Below are 16,998 nucleotides of genomic sequence, written 5' to 3' on the forward strand. Positions count from 1 at the left end.
CATAGCATGAGACCTTACTAGGTTAGAGACAATGAAATTTAAAAAGTCAGATGTCACAGATCTGACCATCTCCTTAACACTTGTGGGCCTGCTGCCTTTCTGCATGACTTTAAGTGTGTAATAGATACTATTTGGAGGGATTCACAAGGTGTTCTCCCTCTCGCCCCTGCTTCCTTACACTCACACTCATTTCCCTGTGTCAACTAAAAAGATGCACAGTGTGAGAGTTTCGAGTTAGGTTTTATTTGGGACGGAATGAGGACTGCAGCCCAGGAGATGGCACCTCAGACAGCTCTGAGAAACTGCTCCAAAGAGACAGTGGGGGAAGGTCAATATATATGATTTTGGTGAAGGGGGCTGAGTTCAGCGCAATTAAGCACTCAACTCTACAAAAGGTTTTCTGCTGGTCATGAGGAGCTGATGTCATCATGAAGGGATTTACTCCTTTTCTAGGGGGCTCAGACGGTAAAGCATCTGTCTACAACGAGGGAGACGATCCCAGGGTTGGGAAGATCCCCTGGAGAAGGAAATGGCAACCCACTCCAGTACTATTGCCTGGAAAATCCCATGGATGGAGGAGCCTGATAGACTACAGTCCATGGGGTCACAAAGAGTCGGACACAACTGACCGACTTCACTTCACTTAGTGCCAGGGTCCAGCTCCGGTGGATCCAGGGAATTCGAAGGGTGGACGGAGTCGGTGATTGATTTAGAGAGAGATAGATAAGGAAAGAATGTTGTAGATAAGAAAATAGAGGAGAGAAGGAAAGAGGCTGATGTTCATTGGTTTATACAGAAAATCAATAAAGTCTCAAGACAAGAGACTTGCACCATCTACGTAAGGCCACAGGTGCCCTCCTGGTCTCCCGAGGGAGTGAAGGCGCAGGGCGCCTTCCCATTCAGGTCTTAGAAACCCAGGCAAAAAAGTAGACACGGCAGACCTCTGTACTCCAGATGGGAACTAGCCTGAAAGAGAGAGTAAGAGGAGGAGAGAATGATTGACGCAGGGAGACCAAGCTGTTTCGGTGAGCGAGGCCCAATAACTTTATTTTTTAAAGGACTTTATACCTTTCCCACAAATGATGTTGTGTACCTTATCTTCTGGCCTTGGAGGCCTGTGAAACATTTTAAGACCCTCTTTTGATAAAGGCTGCTCAGCCAGAAAACTTATTTTCCCTTGAAGTGTTTTTTCTTTATATTTCTAATCTATGTCAGCCTCAGAAAGTATTAAACAAAGTTACATTTTCATGAAGCAACGAGGCCAGTTACAACAAAGAAAGAACCAATTAGCTCAAAAGTCTGATGTGGTTAGTTTCAAGGCTACACTTGTTTTTCTTACATTCTAACTATGTTAACTAACGCACTCCCAGGTGCACAGTGGATAAGAGATATGGGAACTTAGCAACAAGCATTAGCTCAACAGTGAAATCTCACACCAGCACTACTCTAACTTTTTAACTCTTTGAAAGGCTCTATGTTTTAGACTTCCCTTGCCTCTCGCAGTTGAGGGGCTGTAAACAATCACATGCGTGGTAAGGCAAGTTAGAGAGCCATCAGAGGGGTTTGAGCTGAAACACTCCTTTTATATGCAGGAGACTGTTAACTGGAGCTCTAAGTTAAGTTTCTCCAGAGAAAGGTGGTCGGGGGATAGCCCCACCCCCACCTCTGTAATGTCAGAAGAGTAGGTGGAAAGCATAATGCAGTAAGGCAGGCAGACTCTGGTTTGTTTTGGGTAGATGCTCAAGAAAACTCAGCGAGGCTCCCTTAAGGCCCGACTAGCCTTTGCCTGTCTGACCCCTTAACCTCATGACCTTTGGCACGGGGGAGACTGCTCGTGCTGGCTCCCGGCAACTTAGATATGAAAAGATGCAAATGTTGGGATCATGAAATCAATTCCTGAAAATATCTAACTCTACCTAAAGACTTGTTCCACCAGATTCCCTGGAGCACAGAGTGCCTCACTCCACCCTGAACTTCCTCAGCGGGTATGGAGGGTCAGCAGCTGCAGCAGCGCAGGGTTCCACCTCCTCAGAGGCAGAGGCAGATGGCAAATGCCCTTGTTGCTGTTGTTCAGTCACTGGCAATGCTCTTGGCAAGTGCCAGTTTGTAATTGGCAATCAGTTGGGCTTCCCTGGAAACTCAGCTGGTAAAGAATCCGCCTGCAATGCGGGAGACCTGCATTCGATACCTGGGTTGGAAAGATCTCCTGGAGAAGAGAACGGCTACCCGCTCCAGTATTCTGGCCTGGAGAATTCCATGGACAGACTAGTCCGTGAGGTCACAAAGAGTCAGACAGGACTGAGTGAACTTTCAGTCACTCACTCAAGCAATCAATTATGAACCCAGACTCACTGGCCTTGAGGGAGGGTGGACTCAGCTTAGAGAAGCAAATCAACTGAGTTCCTCAGCAGGATTTCCTTGTGAGTCTGCATACTAGTTCCAAAAGCACAGGTTTTCCATTTTAAGGTCTGGGATTTGGGGTGAAAAAGGATTTGGGTGGAGATGAGGGGATGAGAATAATGCTGAGCCCCCAAAGATAGTTTGAAGGTCCTGTCAACTACAAACCAGCCCAGGTGGTAAAGTGCCTGCCTGCCAATGCAGGAGACTCAAGAGACACGGATTTGACCCTTAGGTCTGGAAGATCCCCTAGAGTAGAAAATAGCAACCCACTCCAATATTCTTGCCTAGAAAAGTCCACAGACAGAAGAACCTGGCAGGCTACGGTTCTTGGGGTGGCAAACAGCTGGGCATGACAGCACACATATGCACATGCTCAAGGGCATTTGCCATCTGCCTCTTGCAGGACTGAATCCCACACTGCTGCAGCTGTTGATCTTCGACACGCCCTGAAGGGAGTTCAGGGTGGAGCACAGGAATGAGGCACTTTGTACTCCAGGAAAACTGGTGGAACGGCTCTTTAGATAATTAGATATTTTCAGGAACAGGATTTTATGATTTCAATCCTTGCATTTCCTCACCCTTTATGGTGACATCAGCCCCTGATGACCAGCAGAAAGCTTTATGTGAGGTAAGTGCTTGATTGCATGAACGCCCCCTTCGCCAAAATCATATATATTGATTCCCCCTCTACTTCCCTGCAGCAGTTTCTCAGAGCTGTCTGACGTGCTGTCTCCCAGGCTGCAGTCCTCATTTTGTCCCAAATAAAACCTAACTCACAACTCTCAAGTTGTACATCTTTCTTAGGTCGGTGGTCCATAAAGTGTCAATAGAATAAATTAATGAAAAACAAATAGTCACACATGGACACACATAGAGAAATACAACAATGATAAAAAAAAAATAAAGAGTAAGTTCTAAAAGTTTCAGAGAGAAAACCACGACTGCCTATGAAACAATCAGATGAAGTTCAGAATTCTCAGCAGCAATTCTAACCATCAAGATAATGAAAATATATTCTCAAAGCATAAAGAAAATATTTATGGATAGAATATTATATCCAGGTAAGTGATCACTTAAATGTGAGAACAAAATTAAGATAATCTTCAGGCATCTGAGGCTAAAAAGTCCTTTTTTGAAAACACTCTTGCAGTAAATATTTCAACAAGGAAAGGAGAAAAAGTCGGAAGGATGATTCAGATTTATGGGGAGTAAGGGTGAGTTTCAGTTCAGTCGCTCAGCTGTGTCTGACTCTGTGACTCTATGAATCGCAACACGCCAGGCCTCCCTGTCCGTCACCAACTCCCGGAGTTCACTCAGATTCACGTCCATCAAGTCCGTGATGCCATCCAGCCATCTCATCCTCTGTCGTCCCCTTCTCCTCCTGCCCCCAATCCCTTCCAGCATCAGAGTCTTTTCCAATGAGTCAACTCTTCACATGAGGTGGCCAAAGTACTGGAGCTTCAGCTTTAGCATCATTCCTTCCAAAGAAATCCCAGGGCTGATCTCTTTTAGAATGGACTGGTTGGATCTCCTTGCAGTCTAAGGGACTCTCAAGAGTCTTCTCCAACACCACAGTTCAAAAGCATCAATTCTTTGGCGCTTAGCCTTCTTCACAGTCCAACTCTCACATCCATGCATGACCACTGGAAAAACCATAGCCTTGACTAGATGGACCTTTGTTGGCAAAGTAATGCCTCTGCTTTGAATATGCTATCTAGGTTGGTCATAACTTTCCTTCCAGGAGTAAGTGTCTTTTAATTTCATGGCTGCAATCACCATCTGCAATGAGTTTAAAGCTTACTAATAAATGGAAATTTTTTAAAAGTACAAGCATAAAATCCAGAACTAAAATTCTGTATGTTATCTACATGGCTATTGAGTAGGATGGGGTTGGGGGTACAAGCACACAGAGAAATGAGGGCAAGCTAAGGTAATGAATGCCCTTGTTCTGGAAAAGGTGCAAACATTAATAATGCTTAAAAAGTCAACACAGAAGAACTGTACAAAAAAGATCTTCACAACCAAGATAATCACAATGGTGTGATCATTCACCTAGAGCCAGACATCCTGGAATGTGAAGTCAAGCGGGCCTTACGAACAAACTACGAACAAAGCCAGTGGAGGTGATGGAATTCCAGTTGAGCTCTTTCAAATCCTGAAAGATGATGCTGTGAAAGTGTTGCACTCAATGTGCCAGCAAATTTGGAAAACTCAGCAGTGGCCACAGGACTGGAAAAGGTCAGTTTTCATTCCAATCCCAAAGAAAGGCAATGCCAAAGAATGCTCAAACTACCGCACAATTGCACTCATCTCACATGCTAGTAAGTAATACTCAAAATTCTCCAAGGCAGGCTTCAGCAATACGTGAACCGTGAACTTCCACATGTTCAAGCTGGTTTTAGAAAAGGCAGAGGAACCAGAGATCAAATTGCCAGCATCCGCTGGATCATGGGAAAACCAAGAGAGTTCCAGAAAAACATCTATTTCTACTTTATTGACTATGCCAGAGCCTTTGACTGTGTTGATCACAATACACTGTGGAAAATTCTGAAAGAGATGGGAATACCAGGCTGCCTGACCTGCCTCTTGGGAAACCTATATGCAGGTCAGGAAGCAACAGTTAGAACTGGACATGGAACAACAGACTGGTTCCAAATAGGTAAAGGAGTACATCAAGGCTGTATATTGTCACCCAGCTTATTTAACTTATATGCAGAATACATCATGAGAAATGCTGGACTGGAAGAAGCACAAGCTGGAATCAAGATTGCCGGGAGAAATATCAATAACCTCAGATATGCAGATGACACCACCTTTATGGCAGAAAGTGAAGAGGAACTAAAAAGCCTCTTGATGAAAGTGAAAGAGGAAAGCGAAAAAGTTGGCTTAAAGCTCAACATTCAGAAAACGAAGATCATGGCATCCGGTCCCATCATTTCATGGCAAATAGATGGGGAAACAGTGGAAACAGTGTCAGACTTTATTTTTGGGGGCTCCAAAATCACTGCAGATGGTGATTGCATCCATGAAATTAAAAGTCGCTTACTCCTTGGAAGGAAAGTTATGAGCAACCTAGATAGCATATTCAAAAGCAGAGACATTACTTTGCCAACAAAGGTCCGTCTAGTCAAGGCTATGGTTTTTCCAGTAGCCATACATGGATGTGAGAGTTGGACTGTGAAGAAGGCTGAGTGCCGAAGAATTGCTGCTTTTGAACTGTGGTGTTGGAGAAGACTCTTGAGAGTCCCTTGGACTGCAAGGAGATCCAACCAGTCCATTCTGAAGGAGATCAGCCCTGGGATTTCTTTGGAAGGAATGATGCTAAAGCTGAAACTCCAGTAGTTTGGTCACCTCATGCAAAGAGCTGACTCATTGGAAAAGAGTCTGATACTGGGAGGGATTGGGGGCAGGAGGAGAAGGGGACGACAGAGGATGAGATGGCTGGATGGCATGACTGACTCGATGGACGTGAGTCTGAGTGAACTCTAGGAGTTGGTGATGGACAGGGAGGCCTGGCGTGCTGAGATTCATGGGGTTGCAAAGAGTTGGACTCAACTGAGTGACTGAACTGAACTGAATGGAAGGATTAAAGAATAACAAACAAACAAAAAAAAGCAAAAGAAAGTATGATAAATAAGAAACATGAAATATGGTGACAGGATAAATCCTAGTTTAACAGTTAGGGCCATAAACATAAATAGGTTAAACTTACTGATCAGAATGTAGGGAATATGCTATGCACAGGCCTGTTCTATAATTAACAGGGCTTCTTTGAAAAATAAGAACGGCTTTCTCATCACCCCCAGGCGAAGGGCTGGGAGCAGTAAAAAGTACATCATGGAAAAACATCTTGCAAACAAAATGTTGAAGTACTGATGTGACTGACGGAAAACCATTAGTGACTGTTCTGTAACCAGAGCCTTGAGGGAGTTTTGCTGAGAAAGGTTGTCACTAGCTGACGGGCTAAACACAATCATGAATGGCCTGAAGGTTTGACTTTGAGGACTGTGCATTGTATATCTTTATCCCTGATCTGAGGGTGTAAAAAAACAGGTATCTCTAGAGCACAAGGAAGTAGACATTAGCAATAAAAGGCATGCAAGGATTAGGATCTGGGCTTTTGCCTGGAATGAGTCTTATTTTTCCTTATTCTTCCATGGCACTGCTCCCTTGGGTTGCTTCGTTGTTGGGCTGGTCCCGACACAGAAGACCTCTCAAACTGAATAAAATGAGTTTAAGTCAAGCAAAATATTACTTTAAGAAGCACATGGAAAAGGTCTAATAGTATTTCTTATAGAGATGGAAATTTTACTGGACAAATATGAACTAAAAGAATGCTGATATTTAGCATAAATAATTTAATATCAAATATGTAAAGGGAAAAGGATATTATTTAATGTTAAAAGGAATGATAAATTAGGAAGATGATTGTGAACACAGGAACATACTCCTAAAATTATTACTTGACATACATACAAAGAAATAACTGATAAAAGTAAAAGAAATACATGAATAAATTATTTTAGTTGGACATCTTATCAAATCCCTCTCAGAAATTAATGAATAATACAGAGAAAAATAATGAAAAATAAAGATAAAGTAAATCATAAAGATTAACAAATTCAAACTAGTAGATAATAGACAACTTTACACTCAGCAACAGAGAAGACAATTTCTTTTTCTCTTTTAGTGTTTATAGGACATTCACAAAAATCAAACAAGTACTAGGCCACAAAGAAATTAAAAACTTATTCCTGATATTATAAACTATATTATCTAGCTGCAATGCAAAAAAATAAAAATTCTTAACAATTCTTAGAGTCTTCCAGAAAATAGAAGAAACACTTCCTAACTCATTCTATGAAGTCAATATTATGCTAATATCAAAGCCAGATAAAGACATTACAAGAAAAGAAAATTAAAGGCCAATATCCCTTATAAAAATAAATGCAAAAATCCTAAAAAAAAAAAAAAAATACTAGCCAAGTGATTTCAATAGCATAGTAAAAGGATTATACATCATGACCTAGTAGGATTTTTCTTAAGGAGGCATTGCTGGTGAAAATCAATAAATGTAATGCACGACATTAACAGAATAAATAAAGAAAAAGACACATCATCATCTAAACTGATGCACAAAGAGGGTTTGACAAAACCTAACACTCTTTAGTGATCAAAATACTAAGAAAACTAGGAATAGAAGTGAATTTTCTCAATACAATAGATGGAATTCATGAAAAATTCATAGCTAACATCATAAAAGACTAAAAGCTTTCTTTCTAAGACCAGGAAAAAGACAAAGCTTCCTGCTTTCACTGTTGCTATTCAACTGGAGCTTCTAGACACGGAAATCATGCAAGAAAAAGAAATAAAAGGCATGAAAGTTGTGGGAAAAAAAAGAAGTAAAACTACCTCTATTTGAAGATGACAATATTCTATACACAGAAAATTACAAAGAATTTACAAAAATTCTACAAGAGGCAAAAAATAAATTCAGTGAAGGTCAGGTCAGTACACAACGCAATTCATCAGCAATAAAAAATCCATAAAAGAAACTAAGCAAACAATTTCATCTACAATAGCCTCCAAAAGAATAAAATGCCTAGAAATATTTAATCTAGGAGGTTATTACCTGTTTCACCGTCGAATGCCAGATTTCCATCCTAGGAGACTAACAACATTCTCGTTGCCTTTGGCTTCTAACTAGATCAATTCATGAAACCCACATTCCTGCCATTTCCCTGAGCATAGTTGCCCTGTATCCACTCCTGACACCAGTTTCCACCCACATTAAGCCCTTTTAGATACAGACAAAAGAAGTCAATTCTGACTAAGTTGAGACAACAGGAATTTTGTTATTACACAGCTCATAGAAAAAACAGACTGGTGAATCAGGTTTAGGAACAGAGTAAGAAACAATATAAGGCAGGTAGCAGAGGACAGAGCCAAGTTCAGCTCACAGCCACAATCTGGCTGCTGGCACCTCTGCTGCTGTGAATTGTTTTTGACTCTCCTTAAGTCGGGAGGAGCAACCCCATGTCCAAGGAGCAGTGGCTGCGTGGGTGCAGGAGGGCCGAGAGGAGCTACTCCACGTTCAAGGTCAGGAGGGGTGGCTGTGAGGAGATACCCCTCGTTCAAAGTAAAGAGCAGCAGCTGAGCTTTGCTGGAGCAGCTGTGAAGAGATACCCCACATCTAAGGTAAGAGAAACCCAAGTAAGACGGTAGGTGTTGCGAGAGGGCATCAGAGGGCAGACACACTGAAACCGTACTCACAGAAAACTAGTCAATCTAATCACATGGACCACAGCCTTGTCTAACTCAGTGAAACTAAGCCATGCCATATGGGGCCACCCAAGATGGGCGGGTCATGGTGGAGAGGTCTGACAGAATGTGTTCCACTGGAGAAGGGAATGGCAAACCACTTCAGTATTCTTGCCTTGAGAACCCCATGAACAGTATGAAAAGGCAAAATGATAGGATATTGAAAGAGGAACTCCCCAGGTCAGTAGGTGCCCAACATGCTACTGGAGATCAGTGGAGAAATAACTCCAGAAAGAATGAAGGGATGGAGCCAAAGCAAAAACAACACCCAGTTGTCGGTGTGACTGGTGATAGGAGCAAGGTCCAATGCTGTAAAGAGTAATATTGCATAGGAACCTGGAATGTTAGGTCCATGAATCAAGGCAAATTGGAAGATGGCAAGAGTGAACGTCAACATTCTAGGAATCAGCTAACCTAAATGGACTGGAATGGGTGAATTTAACTCAGATGACCATTATATCTACTACTGCGGGCAGGAATCCCTTAGAAGAAATAGAGTAGTCATCATGGTCAACAAAAGAGTCCAAAATGCAGTACTTGGATGCAATCTCAAAAACGACAGAATGATCTCTGTTTGTCTCCAAGGCAAACCATTCAATATCACAGTAATCCAATTCTATGCCCCAACCAGTAACACTGAAGAAGCTGAAGTTGAACGATTCTATGAAGACCTATAAGACCTTTTAGAACTAACACCCAAAAAAGTGTCCTTTTCCTTATAGGGGACTGGAATGCAAAAGTAGGAAGTCAAGAAACACCTGGAGTAACAGGCAAATTTGGCCTTGAAATACATAATGAAGCAGGGCAAAGACTAACAGAGTTTTGCCAAGAGAACGCACTGGTCATAGCAAACACCCTCTTCCAACAACACAAGAGAAGACTCTACACATGGACATCACCAGATGGTCAACACCAAAATCAGATTGATTATATTCTTTGCAGCCAAAGATGGAGAAGCTCTATACAGTCAGCGAAATTAAGACCAGGAGCTGACTGTGGCTCAGATCATGAACTCCTTATTGCCAAATTCAGACTTAAACTGAAGAAAGTAGGGAAAACCACTAGACCATTCAGGTATGACCTAAATAAAATCCCTTATGATTACACAGTGGAAGTGAGAAATAGATTTAAGGGACTAGATCTGATAGACAGAGTGCCTGATGAACTATGGACGGAGGTTTGTGACATTGTACAGGAGACAGGGATCAAGACAATCCCCATGGAAAAGAAATGCAAAAAAGCAAAATGGCTGTCTGAGGAGGCCTTACAAATAGCTGTGAAAAGAAGAGAGGCAAAAAGCAAAGGAGAAAAGGAAAGATATAAGCATCTGAATGCAGAGTTCCATAGAATAGCAAGGAGAGATAAGAAAGCTTTCCTCAGCGATCAATGCAAAGAAATAGAGGGAAACAACAGAATGGGAAAGACTAGGGATCTCTTCAAGAAAATTAGAGATACCAAAGGAACATTTCATGCAAAGATGGGCTCAATAAAGGACAGAAATGGTATGGACCCAACAGAAGCAGAAGATATTAAGAAGAGGTGGCAAGAATACACAGAAGAACTGTACAAAAAAGATCTTCATGACCCGGGTAATCACGATGGTGTGATCACTCACCTAGAGCCAGACATCCTGGAATGTGAAGTCAAGTGGGCCTTAGAAAGCATCACTATGAACAAAGCTAGTGGAGGTGATGGAATTCCAGTTGAGCTCTTTCAAATCCTGAAAGATGATGCTCTGAAAGTGTTGCACTCAATATGCCAGCAAATTTGGAAAACTCAGCAGTGGCCGCAGGACTGGAAAGATCAGTTTTCATTCCAATCCCAAAGAAAGGCAATGCCAAAGAATGCTCAAACTACTGCACAATTGCACTCATCTCACACGATAGCAAAGTAATGCTCAAAATTCTCCAAGCCAGGCTTCAGCAATATGTGAACCGTGAACTCCCAGAGGTTCAAGCTGGTTTTAGAAAAGGCAGAGGAACCAGAGATCAAATTGCCAGCATCCGCTGGATCATGGAAAAAGCAAGAGAGTTCCAGAAAAACATCTGTTTCTACTTTATTGACTATGCCAAAGCCTTTGACTGTGTGGAGCACAATAGACTGTGGAAAATTCTGAAAGAGATGGGAATACAGACCACCTGACCTGCCTCTTGAGAAATCTGTATGCAGGTCAGGAAGCAACAGTTAGAACTGGACATGGAACAATAGACTGGTTCCAAATAGGAAAAGGAGTATATCAAGGCTGTATATTGTCACCCTGCTTATTTAACTTATATGCAGAGCACATCCTGAGAAACGCTGGGCTGGAAGAAACACAAGCTGGAATCAAGATTGCCGGGAGAAATATCAATAACCTCAGATATGCAGATGACACCACCCTTATGGCAGAAAGTGAAGAGGAACTAAAGAGCCTCCTGATGAAAGTGAAAGAGGAGAGTGAAAAAGTTGGCTTAAAGCTCAACATTCAGAAAACGAAGATCATGGCATCTGGTCCCATAACTTCATGGGAAATAGAAGGGGAAACAGTGGAAACAGTGTCAGACTTTATTTTTCTGGGCTCCAAAATCACTGCAGATGGTGATTGCAGCCATGAAATTAAAAGATGCTTACTCCTTGGAAGGAAAGTTATGAGCAACCTAGATAGCATATTCAAAAGCAGAGACATTACTTTGCCGACTAAGGTCTGTCTAGTCAAGGCTATGGTTTTTCCTGTGGTCATGCATGGGTGTGAAAGTTGGACTGTGAAGAAGGCTGAGAGCTGAAGAATTGATGCATTTGAGCTGTGGTGTTGGAGAAGACTGTTGAGAGTCCCTTGGACTGCAAGGAGATCCAACCAGTCCATTCTGAAAGAGATCAACCCTGGGATTTCTTTTGGAAGGAATGATGCTAAAGCTGAAGCTCCAGTACTTTGGCCACCTCATGCAAAGAGTTGACTCATTGGAAAAGAGTCTGATGCTGGGAGGGATTGGGGCAGGAGGAGAAGGGGACGACAGAGGATGAGATGGCTGGATGGCATCACTGACTCAATGGGCGTGAGAGTGAGTGAACTCTGGGAGTTGGTGATGGCCAGGGAGGACTGGCGTGCTGCAATTCACGGGGTCGCAAAGAGTCAGACACGACTGAGCAACGGAAATGAACTGAACTGAACTCTGCTCATGTAGGTCACCCACACAGCCTTCTCTCCAGGAACTTCTTGGTATGGAGCACCAAGCTCCAATGTAGCCTCAGAGACCACCAATCATCAAGATAGACCATGTCTCTCAACACTCAAGGGCTCCAGCCAGCTTGTGATCTCACAACATCCATCCCCTTAGACGACTGATCTCACTACCATTATGATTCCACCCTCATGCCTAGCAGGGGCTCCAAAGCACACATTTACCATCCTGCGTAACTGGACCTGCTGGAGACCCCAGATGGGCCCTGACAATGCCTAGCTTCAAAATTTCAGCTCTCACTGTGAAATTCTAAGTTACATGGAGAAAATTCTTTTCTTTGACCGTGGCTCCTAAAGGCACCGGGGAAACCAGAGCCAAGTTGTGATGGAGCAATAAAAGAAAGGCTAAAAAATGTTCTCAAACTCTCTGGTTTAGTATTTGTATATCCAAGAAGCCATTCCCTAGTCTGGGAAAACAGGTGTTAAATAGAACAAGGAAACTAGAATATCCTGGGACACTCCCTTGAGAGCTTACATTTTAATACTCTTCTTGTTCTACTGCTTCTCACCTCACCCTCCTTTCTGGTGACACTGTGAGTATAAATTATAGCTGGGCTCTGCCCCTGCACCACACCAGAGGCCAACATGAAGACAGGCACCGTTTTTGTTCTGCTGGCTTTCATTGTCATAGGGCTGGAGGTCGCCTGGGCTCAGGTGTCTCTTGTCGAAGGTGAGGGTGCTGAGGGGACCCTAACTGACAGCAGAGAAGGCTCAGAGCCCAGTGTTAGACCTGAGGGTGGTTTTGCCTGGAAGCAACCTGGTCCCCTTAGCAAAGTGGGGAGTTTGCATTGATTAGATGCATTTTCTTTGATCTAAATGAGCACTCATCCTGTGTGTCCCATTCTCCCTATCAGACTGGGTTGGGTCTGATCAGAAATTGGGGGTAAAGGGTAAGCTTTCTCTCTAGTTAGGACCTGTGCCTTGTGTATGGGACCCCAGAGGAAGGTGGGGGACAAACGGAATGTGTGAGACAGGGGATAGTGATCTCTGTAAGCAGAGGCTTTTGTAGAATCTTCTTATAAGGTGGGAAGAAGAGGGTTATGACTGTGCAGGTTTCTTATCTTCTGAGACCGTGCAGCCTTCAGAGAAAGGAGAGCATTCTCCTAAGGCCCCACTGTGGGCTTCATGAGAGAGGAGCAGTGGAGGCTCGGGGAGGAGTCCAGAGCACAAAGGAAGCAAGGGAAGAGGCAGCAGTCCTGCCTGTGATGGAGGCATCAGGCCTCCAGCGTCCATCCTCAGGCCTGTCTCAGCGACTGCGCCACACGCCAAACACCATCCTGTGTTTCAGGACGACAGGAACTTGGATTCTGCCCAGAGGTGCCCAAAGGTACTCTGGGAATGTGTGTTGAACTGTGCTCAGGAGATGATTCCTGTCCTGAGGGAATGAAATGCTGCAGCAATGGGTGTGGTCACGTCTGCAAAACTGCTGTCTTCAGAGTGAGTACAAGTCGGTCAAGAGCTGGCCAAGGGGTGCACACAACTCTCCAGTGGACTTTGCTCACATGTCCACCGCACAGGAGAGTCTGGAAAACTCCCAGAGAAAGGGGCTCGAAACACGGCAGACGGACAGCTGGCCACACTACCTGAGGCCTCGTCCTAAAAGAGGAGCCCTCTCCCAGGACAACGCTGATGGGTTCAGTTGAGACAAATATCCATGATACAGATTCACAGGTCATTCTTAACCAAGGTTTTCTCACTTTATATCTCCTTCCTCACCAAAGGGATTTAACTCTTCCTGGAAAATGGAACAGCCCGGGAGGAGGAAGGAAGGGAAAGGGAATCCCTAGGGATTGAGTATCTCCTGTGTCAGGCATGCATTGTGCAGAAATTGAAACAAAAAGACAGATACAACTGGATAAATGAGACAGACATAGATAATCTAAATGTAGGGTGACCAGTGCTTTGCACAGATTTCTTGTACAATCTGTGGGAGAAAGAGAAGGGTTATGGGCTTTGCCTAGAGGGAGAGAGATTGGGAAGGTTGTCAGATAGTAGAGAACATTGAGCGAAAAAATACAGGGTGCAGAAAGTTAGCAGGAGGAAGGCAGGGCAGTTGAGAGGGTGGGAGGAGTATGGATCTTCCATTGGAGACGGGGAAGTGGTGGTAGTAGGAAAGCGTTGCAGCATCTCAGGGGGATGGTGGAGGGTCATCCAGGCCAGAGTCCAGTGAGGAGAGACAGCTTCCTGCTGAAGGGTTTGGTAAACTGCTGGGTGTTTCTAAGCCCAGTTAATGTCATGATCAAATTTGTATTTTTAGAAGGTTGGCTCTGGTGGCCGTGGGAAAGCTGGACTGGACAGTTATTGAGCATGCCTGAAGAACAGCACCTGAAGATTTCTTATGAATCCACGAATTCGATGCTTCGCATAACAAGACTTCCATATCCATTGCTTGCTCTTTCCTTTGCCTGGAATTGTAGCCCTGGGGGATAAAGATCTAAAATGGTGCAGAGGCTGCTTTCTAAAAAAACTTGTGTTCAAAATAAACTAAATCTGTGGCATAGTTTGGGCTATGTCTGTCTTTCCATTTAGGCATTCTGGTGGATCTTCTTTGGCTAGAAGGACCATGTGTGTGCTCTGCAGTGGGTCCATGAATATAAGGCACTCAGAAAACCAACAGATCAGACTCAAGTTCCTCCCAGCTAGCTCCTTTCCTCCTTCCACATCTCTGTCTCTAGACAGGGCAGAAGGCTCGAGAATATTTTCTCAAGCGTCCTGTGAAGATGATTTTGTCAAACAACAAAATGAATGAGTATATAGCACCTAGGAGGCCGATTGCAGCAGCTTGTATTAGGGCAAGAGTCCAGAGGAGTAGGAGCGGGAGCAAGGGTGGGGATACCCCATTCTAAGGCAGCACACCGACATCTAGCAGGATGCCTAACTCCGGGAGAGTCATCCTGTTCCCTGGGATGTGGGTGACATGAATTGGGAAGTGCCAGCTGCTATCTGAAAGTGATTTGAAGTTAGGATACAGTTAGGAGATAAACTCTGAGGATGTAACCTTCCATTCAGGCTTCCCTGAGACGTAAGCTAAATCTTAGTCTCCCAAAGATTCTGACAAAAATGATGAACGGGACTGACTTTATCTCTCCCAAGAATCGAGTTCTCTGTTCACTTCTTTCCATCAAGATTCCTCCAGTTGGCCTGATGAGTGTGAAATGTGGTCTTCCGTGTCTGTGTCTCCCTGTCACCAACACTGCTCTTGTACATCTCATAAGCCCAATGTCATGTGGCCTCACCTGTCTGTGCAGAGGAACGAAAGCATATTAGCACTGAAATCTTCTGTCACTGTCTGGTCATCCTCATCCCAAACCCTTCCCTTTGGTCATTTATGGGGGTTCATGAGCATACCTCTAAAAAGTTTCCAATCAATTTCACCATTTACCTGCCATTCTGATTGTCAAAGTATGACCTTCCCTGGCAAAGATACTGGAGGATGGCCTCCTACAACTTCCACTTATGTTTCTCCCCTTCAGGTAGTGCAGCTATCCCTAGAAAGTTGTTTGTGCTTTTTAGTAAACTTCTCCTTTTTCTCACCTTAGATATAAACTGCCTTTATATCTAAGGGAAAACTCTATTTCTCCCTATAGAAATTGATAAGGCCCAGATAATACAAGACTCACATTCCAGATTTGAAACTCAGCAATATTTCCAATCCAGTGTCAATTCTCCAAATTGGGGAAGAACTCTGTCCCATTTTATCAGAAGGTGGCCAGAGCCATCTCCTCCCAGTACTCTGAACTGAAACTGAGCAGAACTCTTTGAGGGTCCAGAGTACAAGTCTTTTCTGTGTCCCCTGTTGTTTGCTGGGTATACACTTCGTTCAGCCTCCGTGACTTTCTCTGAGTTCTCTGAGTTCCATCGGGCAGCTGCAAACACTCGATAATCAGGGAAGGGAAGGGAAAAACAGGGAAGGGGCAGTCAAGGGTGGTACAGTCTTGAGATAGGGTCCCAATTCCCTCTCAAGTAGCATCCATAACAATATCTCTGAGTTCTGCAGGAACTAAGGCCTTCAACCAGAAAGAGGATAACTTCAGGCTGAGTGCAAGATTCCTAGAGCACCACCCTGTTACCTCACCACCAGCCAATCAGAAGAAAGCTATACCTCTTGCAGTCCTCACCCCAAATTCTGCCTTCTGTTCTTGAGTCCGACTAAAATCATCCTTTTAGGCCTCCTATTTGGCACCCTGTCTATTTCGACTGCTTACCAGGTTTGTATCTGACAAGGTCCAACAATTTCAGGCCAAATCATTGTTACTACAAGGATGAATGCTGGTTTGGGACCCAGAATACCTCGTTTTGAATCAGGGGGAGAGAGACTTCTACCCTGCTTGGCAGGTCTAAGCCCACTCTCAGCAGGAAGTAGTTTTAGAAGAAAGAGACCTCTGCCTTAATTCCCAGAAAGAATCTGGAGTATGAAGTCTCTCAGCAGAAGTTGTTAGGAGAAATACTGACTGAAACTGTCCACCCTGGCCAGGAAAGATAGTAACCACTGCCACGAGTTATCTTACAACAAGAGAGCCTGGTAAGGAACTCAGGATTAACAAGCTGCCACCAACATGAAGATTTCAGAAAAGGTCAAAAGGAGGGAGGAGATGCCTATCCAAATATCCTGTCAGCCTCCCCAAATCCTCCTCACTGGAATCCATCTTGGCTGAGCAATGCCTCCACTATCAGGAAGGACCCTGAGTTGGAATGATTAGCCAGAGACAATCTGGAAACTAACCCCATTACCATAAAACTCGAGACTGCGAGTCACATGGCAGAGCAGTTCTCTGGTTTCCTTTACCCTGCGGTTCTCCACCTGGGTGCCCCTTTCCAGTGAAGTCTCTTGCTTTGTCGGCACATGTCTCAATTCATTTCCAAGTGCTGGACAAGAGTCCACTCTCAGGCCCCGGAAGGGATCCCCTTTTCTGCAATGGTGAAGTCCTGAAAAATCCCCAAGATGCTTTTCATGCACCTGGAAATGAGGAGCAATTTATTTATTTATTTATTTATTTATTTTAATGAGGAGCAATTTAACTGTCTGGGTAAAACACTAGTTCTTCGTGAAAAACAAAACA

The 16,998-nt window shown here is 43.8% G+C and overlaps 2 protein-coding genes across 3 annotated transcripts in view; one reads left to right on the plus strand and one right to left on the minus strand.

The window, feature by feature from the left end:
- The window catches only part of LOC101110524 (WAP four-disulfide core domain protein 18-like), a 33,643-nt gene extending 24,933 nt beyond the window's left edge, over window positions 1–8,710 (minus strand). Inside the window, exon 1 of one of the 2 annotated variants that reach the window (XR_006061087.2) lies at window positions 8,033–8,710. The gene's annotated coding sequence lies outside the window, so the exon portion shown is untranslated. The remainder of the gene's footprint in view (window positions 1–8,032) is intronic. The other variant, XR_006061086.2, reaches the window with a different exon arrangement.
- Window positions 8,711–12,505: 3,795 nt separating this feature from the next.
- LOC101114032 (WAP four-disulfide core domain protein 18-like) lies at window positions 12,506–14,438 on the plus strand. Its single transcript, XM_042255400.1, has 3 exons — window positions 12,506–12,608; window positions 13,227–13,375; window positions 14,196–14,438. Exons 1-3 carry the CDS (start codon window positions 12,524–12,526, stop codon window positions 14,241–14,243), a joined length of 282 nt encoding a protein of 93 aa, XP_042111334.1. The 5' UTR covers window positions 12,506–12,523; the 3' UTR covers window positions 14,244–14,438.
- The last annotated feature ends 2,560 nt before the right edge of the window (window positions 14,439–16,998 follow it).

This window comes from Ovis aries, chromosome 11 (assembly GCF_016772045.2).
Source record: "Ovis aries strain OAR_USU_Benz2616 breed Rambouillet chromosome 11, ARS-UI_Ramb_v3.0, whole genome shotgun sequence".
Classification (NCBI taxonomy): Eukaryota; Metazoa; Chordata; class Mammalia; order Artiodactyla; family Bovidae; genus Ovis; species Ovis aries.

Bases quoted from the DNA above. Each gene is read 5' to 3' on its own strand.
- LOC101114032 (XM_042255400.1), top strand. From the start codon at position 12,524: ATGAAGACAGGCACCGTTTTTGTTCTGCTGGCTTTCATTGTCATAGGG. The intron at 12,609-13,226 runs GTGAGGGTGCTG...CCTGTGTTTCAG, and splicing joins TCAGGTGTCTCTTGTCGAAG to GACGACAGGAACTTGGATTC. The intron at 13,376-14,195 runs GTGAGTACAAGT...TTGTATTTTTAG, and splicing joins GCAAAACTGCTGTCTTCAGA to AAGGTTGGCTCTGGTGGCCG.